Source organism: Lepisma saccharinum, chromosome 2 (genome assembly GCF_977018435.1).
Source record: "Lepisma saccharinum chromosome 2, izLepSacc3.1, whole genome shotgun sequence".
In the NCBI taxonomy this organism is placed as follows: Eukaryota; Metazoa; Arthropoda; class Insecta; order Zygentoma; family Lepismatidae; genus Lepisma; species Lepisma saccharinum.
Window position 1 is genome coordinate 62594871 of NC_139230.1, and position 14257 is coordinate 62609127.

Here is a 14257-nt window from a genome sequence, read left to right on the forward strand (position 1 = left end):
ATGTACATTGTGCCAATTATGGAATTGACTGGCATAATTTACATCCAAATCCTACTCATATATTTTTTATTTTCAAGAGATGTGCAGGCACGTGAGGTAGTGATTTCAGTGCTTCTCTTTAAAAAATACTCTGTCTCAAATTTCCTATCATGAAATTGATACACTTCCACTATGCTGGTACAAAGCAGAAGTAAGGGCTCAGAATTTCTATAAAAGTGTTAATTAGCAATTACCAAAGTGTACATGAAATACACCCTCAAATTCAAGTCAATACAAAATTTTGAGTATTTTCAAATTTTAGATTTTTGACCCTGACATAACTAACATGTTTAGATAAAAGAAAAGAATACTCTTGAAAAATCTGAGGTCTGGAATTCACTTAGAAGTAGAGATAATCAATGAAAATCATAACCACATTTTCAAAATAATTAAAGGTCTCCAAAGAGAATTTTTTGAAAAAAAAAAAAAAATGATGGCATGCATATTCAAAATAATACTTACCAACATAAATCTCTTTTCAGAAACCGCTTCTACCTGTGTTGATCTGAAAGTATGAGCCCACTTTTCTTTGGCATGAAGAGGCTTCTCACAGATAGGAATTGATACTTCATCATCATCATCATTTTGGGCACCATTTTGTTTTCTCTTTGAAGCACCACTGTCTTTTGATATGGTGGTGATTTTCTTGTCCATAATTTGCTTCTGCTTCGAAGGACCACTGTTTGCTTGGTTCTTGATTTTCAGTTCCTGTGAGGCAACATCTGAAGCTTCATCATGATTATGGATGTTCACTTCAATTTCATCTGAAGTACTAGAATTTGCTTGGATTATGGTTTTTGGCTCCTCCGAGGAAAGAACGCATGCTTCATCATTTTGGGCACCATTTTGTTTCTGCATTGAAGCACTGTCTTTTGATATGGTGGTGATTTTCTTGTCCGTAATTCGCTTTCGTTTTGAAGGACTGCTGTTTGCTTGGTTCTTGATTTTCAGTTCCTCTGAGGCAACATCTGAAGCTTCATCATGATTATGGATGTTCACTTCAATTTCATCTGAAGTACTAGAATTTGCTTGGATTATGGTTTTTGGCTCCTCGGAGGAAAGAACGCATTCTTCATCATTTTGGGCACCATTTTGATTCTGCATTGAAGCACTGTCTTTTGATATGGTGGTGATTTTCTTGTCCGTAATTCGCTTTCGTTTTGAAGGACTGCTGTTTGCTTGGTTCTTGATTTTCAGTTCCTCTGAGGCAACATCTGAAGCTTCATCATGATTATGGATGTTCACTTCAATTTCATCTGAAGTACAAGAATTTGCTTGGATTATGGTTTTTGGCTCCTCGGAGGAAAGAACGCATGCTTCATCATTTTGGGCACCATTTTGTTTCTGCTTTGAAGCACTGTCTTTTGATATGGTGGTGATTTTCTTGTCTGTAATTCGATTTTGCTTTGAAGGACTGCTGTTTGCTTGGTTCTCGATTTTCAGTTCCTCTGAGGCAACATCCAATACTTGAACATCATGATTATGGACATCAGGAGGCTTCTCAGAGGAAAGAAGTGATGCTTCATCATCATTTTGGGCACAATTTTCTTTCTGCTTTGAAGCACTGTCTTTTGATATGGTGGTGATTTTCCTGGTCATAATTCGCTTTCGTTTTGAAGGACCACTGATTGCTTGGTTCTCGATTTCCAGTTCCTCTGAGGCAACATCCAATACTTGAACATCATCATTATGGACATCAGGAGGCTTCTCAGAGGGAAGAAGTGATGCTTCATCATCATTATCAGCACCATTTTGTTTTCGCTTTGAAGCACTGTCTGTTGATAAGGTGGTGCTTTTCTTGGCCATAATTTGCTTTCGTCTTGAAGGACCGCGCCTTGCTTGGTTCTTGATTTTCAGTTCCTCTGAGGCAACATCCAATACTTGAACATCATCATTATGGACGTCAGGAGGCTTCTCAGAGGGAAGAAGTGATGCTTCATCATCATTTTGGGCACCATTTTCTTTCTGCTTTGAAGCACTGTCTTTTGATATGGTGGTGATTTTCCTGGTCATAATTCGCTTTCGTTTTGAAGGACCGCTGTTTGCTTGGTTCTCGATTTTCAGTTCCTCTGAGGCAACATCCAATACTTGAACATCATGATTATGGACATCAGGAGGCTTCTCAGAGGGAAGAAGTGATGCTGCTTCATCATTATCAGCACCATTTTGTTTTCGCTTTGAAGCACTGTCTGTTGATAAGGTGGTGCTTTTCTCGGCCATAATTTGCTTTCGTCTTGAAGGACCGCGCCTTGCTTGGTTCTTGATTTTCAGTTCCTCTGAGGCAACATCCAATACTTGAACATCATCATTATGGACATCAGGAGGCTTCTCAGAGAGAAGAAGTGATGCTTCATCATCATTTTGGGCACCATTTTCTTTCTGCTTTGAAGCACTATCTTTTGATATGGTGGTGATTTTCCTGGTCATAATTCGCTTTCGTTTTGAAGGACCGCTGTTTGCTTGGTTCTCGATTTTCAGTTCCTCAGAGGCAACATCCAATACTTGAACATCATCATTATGGACATCAGGAGGCTTCTCAGAGGGAAGAAGTGATGCTTCATCATCATTTTGGGCACCATTTTCTTTCTGCTTTGAAGCACTGTCTTTTGATATGGTGGTGATTTTCCTGGTCATAATTCGCTTTCGTTTTGAAGGACCACTGTTTGCTTGGTTCTCGATTTCCAGTTCCTCTGAGGCAACATCCAATACTTGAACATCATGATTATGGACATCAGGAGGCTTCTCAGAGTAAAGAAGTGATGCTTCATCATCATTTTGGGCACCCTTTTCTTTCTGCTTTGAAGCACTGTCTTTTGATATGGTGGTGATTTTCCTAGTCATAATTTGCTTTCGTTTTGAAGGACCGCTGTTTGCTTGGTTCTCGATTTCCAGTTCCTCTGAGGCAACATCCAATACTTGAACATCATGATTATGGACATCAGGAGGCTTCTCAGAGGGAAGAAGTGATGCTGCTTCATCATTATCAGCACCATTTTGTTTTCGCTTTGAAGCACTGTCTGTTGATAAGGTGGTGCTTTTCTTGGCTATAATTTGCTTTCGTCTTGAAGGACCGCTCCTTGCTTGGTTCTTGATTTTAAGTTCCTCTGAGGCAACATCCAATACTTGAACATCATCATTATGGACATCAGGAGGCTTCTCAGAGGGAAGAAGTGATGCTTCATCATCATTTTGGGCACCATTTTCTTTCTGCTTTGAAGCACTGTCTTTTGATATGGTGGTGATTTTCCTGGTCATAATTCGCTTTCGTTTTGAAGGACCGCTGTTTGCTTGGTTCTCGATTTTCAGTTCCTCTGAGGCAACATCCAATACTTGAACATCATGATTATGGACATCAGGAGGCTTCTCAGAGGGAAGAAGTGATGCTGCTTCATCATTATCAGCACCATTTTGTTTTCGCTTTGAAGCACTGTCTGTTGATAAGGTGGTGCTTTTCTCGGCCATAATTTGCTTTCGTCTTGAAGGACCGCGCCTTGCTTGGTTCTTGATTTTCAGTTCCTCTGAGGCAACATCCAATACTTGAACATCATCATTATGGACATCAGGAGGCTTCTCAGAGAGAAGAAGTGATGCTTCATCATCATTTTGGGCACCATTTTCTTTCTGCTTTGAAGCACTATCTTTTGATATGGTGGTGATTTTCCTGGTCATAATTCGCTTTCGTTTTGAAGGACCGCTGTTTGCTTGGTTCTCGATTTTCAGTTCCTCAGAGGCAACATCCAATACTTGAACATCATCATTATGGACATCAGGAGGCTTCTCAGAGGGAAGAAGTGATGCTTCATCATCATTTTGGGCACCATTTTCTTTCTGCTTTGAAGCACTGTCTTTTGATATGGTGGTGATTTTCCTGGTCATAATTCGCTTTCGTTTTGAAGGACCACTGTTTGCTTGGTTCTCGATTTCCAGTTCCTCTGAGGCAACATCCAATACTTGAACATCATGATTATGGACATCAGGAGGCTTCTCAGAGTAAAGAAGTGATGCTTCATCATCATTTTGGGCACCCTTTTCTTTCTGCTTTGAAGCACTGTCTTTTGATATGGTGGTGATTTTCCTAGTCATAATTTGCTTTCGTTTTGAAGGACCGCTGTTTGCTTGGTTCTCGATTTCCAGTTCCTCTGAGGCAACATCCAATACTTGAACATCATGATTATGGACATCAGGAGGCTTCTCAGAGGGAAGAAGTGATGCTGCTTCATCATTATCAGCACCATTTTGTTTTCGCTTTGAAGCACTGTCTGTTGATAAGGTGGTGCTTTTCTTGGCTATAATTTGCTTTCGTCTTGAAGGACCGCTCCTTGCTTGGTTCTTGATTTTAAGTTCCTCTGAGGCAACATCCAATACTTGAACATCATGATTATGGACATCAGGAGGCTTCTCAGAGGGAAGAAGTGATGCTTCATCATCATTTTGGGCACCATTTTCTTTCTGCTTTGAAGCACTGTCTTTTGATCTGGTGGTGATTTTCCTGGTCATAATTCGCTTCTGTTTTGAAGGACCGCTGTTTGCTTGGTTCTCGATTTTCAGTTCCTCTGAGGCAACACCTGAAGCTTCATCACGATTATGGATATTCAGTTTAATTTCATCTGAAGTAGTAGATTTTGCTTGGACTTTTGTTCTTAGCTCCTCTGAGGAAAGAACACATGCTACTTCATCATTTTGGGCAATATTTTGTTTTCGCTTTGAAGCACCACCGTTTGCTAGGGTCCTGGTTTTCCTTTTCCTGCTCTTCTTGCTTCTGCTGAAAGTAAAACACAAAAAGTATTTTTCTTTCCACCAATGTAAATAACTGTCACTGGAATTTTTACAGCTACAAGAGAGCTACACAACAATTTACTCTCAAGCCATTAACTTGATATTACAACCAATAAAGGAGCACTGAATGAGGAGTAGCATATATATAAAATCAAGTTTGACCCAGCTGGACCTAGCTCAGTCCCCCCTTTTTTTTCTCAGAAAATACTTGACTGAAAAATTTTAGAAAACTTGTAATGGAAAGGCTTAGCATAGTACAAGTCATAGTGGGTTTCTCAGGCTATTTTCTTCAAATCATGATAGAAATGGACTTTTAACAGAAATAAAAAGAACACATATACAAGATACAAAAAAGAAAAGCAATGTGGCCATGATAAAATCCAAGCATAATTCCCAGTTTTCAAGGCAAACTTTGAAAAAATTCAAGAGATGTCTTCTCTATATCAACCTTATGTATGATCACCTCTCACCACTCACACATACACATACAATAATATTAACAATATAATAGTAAAAAATCAGTGTGATTTCAATGTATCCAAAAGTTCTATTCAAATATACAGGGTGTCATTTTAATGGTGGTGACCACAGAAACATATAGAGAACACAAACGAAAAACAAAAAATTATCAGTAACATTTATCTCTTCGGGGCGTCGTTTCGATGCCACAGTCGTTCAAAAAAGCCTGTTTTGCCACCTGAATGATGGCAACACAACATTTGATCGGATCTGTGACGTCATTTCCTGCAGTGAAAAAGCACATGGCAGTGTTGCAAGCAACACAAAAATTGTGAAAAATGACGGACTACCAACCACATTATTAGCTGTAAAAAGAAATGAGGAAAGCGTCCAGCAGACCGAACAACTAGGGTATCACGACCGAGCAATTCCGGAAACCCAACGGTCATCCCAGGGGAAGGGGGGAGTGAACCAATAATACCAGAAATAGTAAAAACTTATTCCAAATGAAGTGGTAATATCGGATTTTGTCTCAGTCTACACGTCAAATATCAACAACAATAAATTTTATTGAACTTACAGCTCCCGTATTATGTGATGGACTCTATTAGAAATGATGCTAAATGCCAAGGTATAATTTCCAAATAAATTGTTGCAGTATGCATGTTGGAATCGAGGCAGCTAGCACATTTTGTTAACATTTGTTCATTCCTCAATTCCATGAACATCTGCCGCAAGTCTCTCTGGTGATTATTGACATTGCATGACAGTCAAAACATGGTGGAGAGACTTTAGAATGAACACACTTGAATTTCAGTCCATATGCATTCCAAATTCTTTGCCTTGGTAAGTTCACAAGTACTGTAAATACTTTTTACAGCATCGCAAGTATCATTATTCTTTAGTATTTTGCTCAGGTAAGACTGGCAAGTGACGCTATTGGCAACCCTGCCATGCATCCCTGGAAGTTATGTCAGAACGGTCATTTGCTGTGTTGGGTTGCATACATACAGGATAGATTTAAAGTGCTTAGCACAGAAACTAAGCACTTTCGAGGTAAAGTTTATAAGGAAAAGTCACTTGTCTTTATGATATCTACCAGAACCCAAACTTGTTGAAGTTGTTTTGCGACAGCTATTGCTTCTTTGATGATGTGGTCTCAGTCCCTCATTGATTTAATGATTTTTATGTTGTTTTTCCTGTAGAGCTGAGCCGATAGCACCATTTACCAATACCGATGCAGATACCAATACCATGAACGATACAGATACTTGTATAATTCCAGTACAAAATAACAAAGGCTAGTTACAGAGTCATACTAACTCATCACATCACTAGGCACGTATTTAGAAATATATAATTTGAGGAGCCACTCTGAGCCAAGTGTCTCAGAAATATAATAAAAAAATTGTTTCTATTCAATATGTTAACATAATTATTTGTAATAATATGAAAATTAGTACTTAATTTCTCTGATGCACATGGAGTAGCTATTGTTGTATGTAACCACAGACTAAGAAACTGAGGAAAGACAATGTTAATACTATTTGGTTCTTTCTATCTTGACTAAAACTATTTACTATATAAATAGTAAAAAGATGCTATAAAATCAGAGAAAAAAAAAAACAGCAAATATTCATCATCTAGCTTATGTGTCGTTAAGGCCTCTAAAATTTGTGTAAAAACAACAGTCATGGCAAGGAAATTTGTGTCAAAGAAGTTTGATGAAAAGTAAAGTTCCTGATAAATATTTTATGTACATTATTGTAAGTAGTGGTGTAAATAAATCTTTAGAGGGGCCTCTCCAATGGTGTCGCCATCACCTTGTAATCAATAGATCGTGGGTTCGATACTCAGTGGAGGCACATAGTGGTTCAGGTCCCACTTCAAAATGTAGGTTCAGTCCTGATTAGCTTATCTTTCTTAGTACTGTCATTCAAAGCTGTTAAGTTCCCAATCTAATCTCAGTGGAAATGATTGATTTGCTTTATTTTACTTCGCTTTTTGTGGCACTTTTGGCTAATTTGCAAAGATGGGGATGAGTGATGATGTGATGAATGGACATTCCCAAATATCCATGCCCAGGCTGGGATTCGAACCCTGGTGTCATCGCATGATAACCCAAAGGAGTGGTTTGAATCCCACTTGAAAATTAATATTAATATTTCACCTGATTTCTGACTGTGATGCACTGCAAAGTCATACGTCCTATAGGCTCGAATGTCAGTTAATGAATGAATGCTTCTAGTTAATGTTACCAATGTCAAGTCACTGTTCAAATTGAAGGGGATTCCAGGTAAGTGTCCCCTGTCTCATTTTCCCCAGCCTCTACATCTTTCAACCACTAAAATAAATTTTCCCCTTCGTAAATTTTCTGTTATTTTTGTATATTTTTTTTTTTAATTTTTAGGTTCATTTAATGCCAATACATCAGTCAATATTGTTGATTTTTACACAAAATATTACACTGATTTTTCGTAGTAAGTCCAATGTTATGCGCAGATAAGCTAATTTGGATTAGACCTACAGTTTAAAGTGGACCCGAACTCGAGACACCATGATTACAAAGTGAAGATGTTATCACTATGCGATCAGGGAGATCACTAATTTCAGAAGAAATTCCTGAAATTCATGGTATGGAAATAAATTTATTAAAATTTTCCTAGTCCACACCAAATTCATACAGGGCATTGTCGTCCTATTAAATTTTATACTTTATACATTTCATAATAATAATAATAATATAATGAACGTTAATTGAAATTTTTCTTTTATTTACTTTGAGCCTCAAGAAATTAAAATAAATCAGTTCTTGGGTCTCACCATGGTGTAAAAGATTTATTAAGTATTTATAATTGTATTAGGTAAAAAAAAGTAAAAATGCAGAAATAGGAATCTCTGAACCACACGATAAAAAATTTGAGAGCATCACAGAGTAATTCAACAAAGTAACTGTCTTTCTTGATTTGGATAAGACTTGTAAACCGACGTAATTTGTGTAAACTATAACAATTATTGATGGCGATCCACTTCCTTGACTTGCAAGACTGTCTGGCTTGTATTTTGAAAGTAGCCACTGAAGGAATTAATGCACTTCCCTGAGTTTCCAAGATTTTTGCATGGACAAAACATATTTTTAGTTTATTTTACTTCGCGTTTTGTGCCTCTTGACTAATTTGCGAAGATGGGGATGAGTGATGAAATGATGAAATTGATGAATGGACATTCACAAACAACCAAGCCCGACCAGGATTCGAACCCGGGACCCTTGGCGTCGCAGCGCGATGTGCTAACCACTCGGCCACAGGGTTGGGCATGGACAAAACATAAACAAGATGTCAAAGCAAGATAAGTTTACAAATTGTGGTGTGAAACCCTCTCTCCGAGCAGCACATGACCGGTGCATCAGATGGGAGAGTACACATTCAGGGCAGTGTTGCCACAATCTGAGGGCACAATTTCCCTTTCCAAGGGGCAAAATTTTCCTTTTTGGACTATTTTTTCCCCTTCACCTAAACAAATATAATAATAATAATATATAATTATTATTATTAGCAGTGGTGGTAGTAGTAGTAGTAGCACCAGCAGCAGTAGTAATAACATTTCCATTGATCCATGTTCATATGAATAAAAAATATTACACAAATTGTTCACACACATGTCAATTTCATCGCTTTCTGGTCAGATGTCCCAGGTTTAAATCATGGTCAGGAATCCATTAAATTGTTATTGCTCATCGTTACAATTATCCGAAGATACAGAAAAGCGACGTACAATAAACTTAAGAGAAATATAAATAAACACAGGCTTATATTCAAGGGAGCAGAAATAAGAAGGATTAGGAAAAAAAATTAAAATGTGAATATGAAACTGGAACTTAGCATACACTGTAATAATGTAGTCAGAAGTCTTAAAATTTCCCTGAAATTGTAATATTTTTCATCGAAATTCCCTCTTGGCTAAAACTTTGGTCCGAATTTCCATGCAAAAGGGAAATTTCCCTTCATGTGGCAACACTGATTCAGAGGGTTGCTTGCCCAGAAGCGACAGCAGCGCCATAAGTGGAAAATCCTTGAATTTTCAGAACCCATGACAACAGACCAAAGTCTTTTCTTGTCATAAAATTATGTGATTTTTGTTGAAAATATTGGGTACACCCTTGTAGTTATCAATATAAATTCACGACATTAAGATCCACAATATTGAACCTAAATGGTATAATATTTTAAAACACTTCGAATGCCCCATTTAAAGCTCCTTTCACACCCCCTAAATGCTATTTTTACTATTTTGTGAATGCCAAACAAGAACCCTAAATTAAATGTTCATAAATTACATCACTTTATGCATCCTACTAGAAAAGTCCTGCAGAGTATGACAGAAATTGGAAGCATATGTTGGGAGATTTTATCAATAGGAGGAGTTGTTTTCAGCTGTTGAGAGAACGGTATAGCTGAGGCTTAAGATTTATGTGAAACTCAGTGAAACCCCTTCAGAAATCGTTAAAATGCTGAAAACTGCTTACGGCAATGAATCATTTTTCTCATTCCAATGTTTTAATTTGGCATTCTCAATTGCATAATGGTCAGGAAGGTGTGGCGGATGATCCCAGTGAGGGCTGTCCCTCCACCAGTGTAACTGGTGGTAATGTTGAAAAAGTTTGACAAAAACTGAATGAAAACCAGACACAGTCACTGAGGATGATCCATTTTAGAGAGAGAGAGTTGCCTTCCTGATGGTGCAGTGGTAGCGTCGTTCCCTTGTAATCAAGGGGTCCCAGGTTTGGTACCAGGTGGAGGCACATAATGGTTTGGATCCCACTTTAAACTGTAGGTCCAGTCCCGATTAGCCTTACCGTGCATAAAGTGGACTTAAAACACCAAATCAATCAATCAACCATTTTAGAGAGCTTGCTAAGAAGATTACGACAAGAGACCAGAGCTGGTTGAATCCGGTGCTTGGTTCCTGCAGCACGGTAATGCGCCATGCCACAAGGCAATTATTTTCAAACAATTTTTAGCACAGAAACAAGTGATTGTGTTAAACCATCCACCTTATTTGCCAGACTTGCACTGGCTGACTACTTTTATTCCCCAAATTGAAATCCCACCTGAAGGGTCAGCATTTTGACACCATTTTGTAAATTGAAGGTGCGACGAGGCACAATCACAATCCCAAAATAAGATATCTACAGGGGCATCCAGCAATTGTACAGCCATGTCACTAAGTGTGTGGACTAAGGAGGGATGTACATCGAAGACTAACCAAGGCTTACGGCAAGTCTCGCATATTTAACTTTCTATGAAGCCAGTCTAAAAACTTTGTAGACACACCGTGTATGCATATGAAGTCTCAATTTAATATTTAAGATCAGTATCAGGGTGGCTACAAACAAGCAGAAATGAAATTCCCTGACATTTCCAGGTTTTCCAGGACAAAATTTACATTTTTCCCTGACAATTACAAACTAAAAAACTAAATCAATGTTTTTGCAAATGGAAATAATAAACTCATACAGATCCATGCATGGTTTTGATAAGTACCAATATTATCTTCTATGAAATTGACTTCATTTCTCTATTCTCTATGATTTGAATTCAAACAGCAAAATAGTGAATTTGGAAAATTATTACAATTCACAAGCTAGGGAAGGATTACGGAATTTTGTCATACGCAGTAAGTTTAAAATAAAATGCTTGATTACTTTTAAAGTTACGATTAAATGAGATAAGAGTGATTAAGAAAAAAAATGTAATTTATCAGTCTCCTTATACATTCTCGGTATTATATGTTGATATTTCCACTGAGGTTTGGAACCCTCTGCTTGCAAGAACCATGAGTGCGGACTCATTTTTCAATGCATAAAGCTACTTCTCTCTTCTCTGTAAAGCAAACAACTTAACTCTTGCATATAAGTGAAACAACTGAATTGAACAAAAGAAAGTGTCATATTTCCTTACATTATCGATGGGATTTCTGCTTCAGTACAGTATATCAAAGTGAAGTGCTGTGAAATGGACAACATGCAGTTATACCATTAATGCTGACGAAAAGGGTATGTAAGTATTAGAAATTTAACGCAAGGAATTTATAGAATTGCATTGTATAGGTACCTGATTTAGCTACCCAACACATTAAAACATGTACACTCTAATAATAAAAGCTTCTGAAAGTTCATATACGAGGGGCATCCTGAAAAAGCTCCAATGGTGTCTATACGCAGCACTAGTGGTCGGAGAGCAACACACACACATGCAGGCAGGAAGAAGTGGCATGTAGCTGTAATCTGGTACAGTTGCAATGCAGTCAGTTTAGGACAGTTCTAGGTTAAAGATTGCAGCTCTCATAAAGTCTCCCACCGACTGCGATGTAGCCTACATTGCACGCTCAGAATTTGGCACAGAGCCACCAGCAAGCCTGCGAGTTGTGCAGACCGGACGTCGTGAGTGACAGTATGGTCAGACGATGGTGCAGACAATTCACGGAAGGCCAATCGAATGTGCACAACCCCATACAGCTGAGTACATGTGGGCCCTTTGCATCACTTCAGGTGAGAGATCTTGGACCACTCCCTGTACAGGCCTGGCCTTGAATGTGCCGACTTTCATCTCTTTGTTTAACTGAAGAGGTTTCTGGCAGGGCAAGGATTTGACAGCTACATTGCGGTAGAGATAGTTCCAGACTTTGCTGTCAGACACATATACCATGGGCATACAAAATTTAGTGCCATGCTACGACACATGCCAGAACAACGGTGGTGATTATGCCGAAAATTAAGTTGAGACTCACTGTTACTAATGCAATAAATTACAACTGATATTCTTGTTTTATTTATGCCTAATCGGTAGGGACCTTGATATTTTGTTATTTTTTTTTTCAAATTGGTGTATTATCTTATTTTTTATTTTCTACTATACGGTGTTATTTTTCCCAAAATTCACATTTTCATTTTAGCGCATTTTCTGGCAAATATCTGAAATTATGCCTTCATGGTGTTTTTAAACTACTGTTTCAAATTGTAAGTCACACTCTTCGCGAGAGTATGATATCTTGAAATTTATTTTCCATACCCTTTTATAAATTTTAAGGTAAGGATTTTAGATAATGGAATTTTGGTGTGGAGTTAGGGCCCCACACTTTCTTGATCACGGCTGAAGGTGGGAGTGATGTGATCAGCACCACACTCCTGGCTACCTTTATCCCTCAAAGTTTCCTCAAGGATGCTGGGTGGGCACCAGAGCAGTTTGAATAGGTGGAAAACATCCTGGTTCTCCCCCGCAGGCGATAGACCCAGGGTCTCTCGCATAGTAGTCAGATGCCCTAACGACTGAGCTCCATTATTACTCGCTCGACAAATGCTGATAGTGCGCACTTAGCTTGGTAATTCAAAACATATCTCGTGCAACAAATACGAAGATATGGCTCCCGTGTGACGGTAGATACGCACTCGATCTCCTGTTAGAACGCTGCCACTTTGCTCTGCGATGCAAATGGTTTTGATAGAAGTTGAAAAAATCGTGGGAAATAAATGATTTAATGTGGCTGTCGGAATTATTCCACGTATGTATAACTCTATACTTTACTCTTGAGTAAAATGTTGGAAAACTTGCACGTTCTATGTACATAAACATGGCCTAGAAAAGACAAGGATGTTGGATTTCGTGGATTTTTTTGTTGTTTTAGGACATTTCTTTTTAAAAAAATTGCTAAAAACGCCAACAATTCGCATTATTTCGATATTTCGAACGGGCAAAAAATGTGTCCAGACATCACTGCACATTCCTAAACATAATTTCGCAGCAATTACCATTTTTCACGGTTTTGGCATTTGCAAAAAATCAATGTACCTACTAATTGGAAATTACTTTCTGGCCACCCCTCGAATAAATCAGTAGATGGAAAGTGAAAATTTAGCAGGGCGGCAGAGAAAAGTCAATTCTTGAAGGAAGTGATTTGCTGTTATGATTGAATGATTCAAGTATATATGATATTAAAATATTTACGTATTTATTATTAGTATTTCATTTCATAATATTGGACATTAACTTCACTCAGTGAGAGATTTAAGACCATCTCTCACGAGATTAAACAGACAGGACAGAGAGTGGCGTTAATTTCATTGCAATACTAGTGTTGCAGTAAATTTGAGGTTGGGAGCATGCACTTGCCAATTTTTATAACGTTCACCAATGGAGATTTATGTTTCACTTTTTCGTGATAGTATTCAATATATATCCCGTTTGGTTGGATTCTTCTTGATATCTAAGAATAGTGCAATGTCATTGTAAACGTATGTTAACTTGTGTGAAACCAGTAATACGTCAGTATGATATAAGAAAGCCTTCGTAAGCACTGCTACATTCAATAAGGTGAAGTGAGTCAGAAGAGTAATAAAATTCCAGCAGCATATTTGCAGTCTAAAGCTCTTCTTGTTTATGCATGCGATTTTTGTTGGATGTTGCAGTCCATGCAATTTCTGTCGCATGTTGTAGTGAGATACTTTGTCAGGTGGCGATATTCGACAAGAATCGTATGTATCAATGGAACATATTTGTTTCCATGTTCCTTCAGTTTGCCCAACAAAATGCCTTACTACGACATCCGACAACTATCGGACGGCGCCACCCGCTCTTATCCCCTCCATCTGTTGACAAGTCCCCTTACTGCTCCAATACGGACAAGAAAAAATGATAATTCAATTCCACGTAATATTTAGAGGCTTAACCTTTACTCCCCCGATGATACCATATGGTATGGTCAGAGTAAGGTCATACTGGCCCGATGATACCATATGGTATCATGGTGCTGGTTACGAAATGAATGTGCTTTTTGGACCTTTATACTCTTATGTTTGGGAGGAAACTCTGACACAGGTCTGGAGCAAGCCTGGAAAATTCATATTGATGACCAACCTCCCCCCCTCTCCGCAACATATCCATGCCACATTTCCGAACAGAGTTTCACATTTTGGCTCATTATTCAA

The 14257-nt window shown here is 38.2% G+C and overlaps 1 protein-coding gene across 3 annotated transcripts in view; it reads right to left on the bottom strand.

The window, feature by feature from the left end:
- Positions 1–14257, bottom strand: part of LOC145984055 (uncharacterized) — an 81908-nt gene that overhangs the window by 31019 nt on the left and 36632 nt on the right. For 2 of the 3 annotated variants that reach the window (XR_014441277.1, XM_083117421.1), the window contains exon 4: positions 502–4801. Coding sequence is in view for 2 of the 3 variants with exons in the window: in XM_083117421.1 (XP_082973547.1) it covers positions 502–4801 (4300 nt within the window). In the remaining variant the exon portion in view is untranslated. The remainder of the gene's footprint in view (positions 1–501; positions 4802–14257) is intronic. The other variant, XM_083117422.1, reaches the window with a different exon arrangement.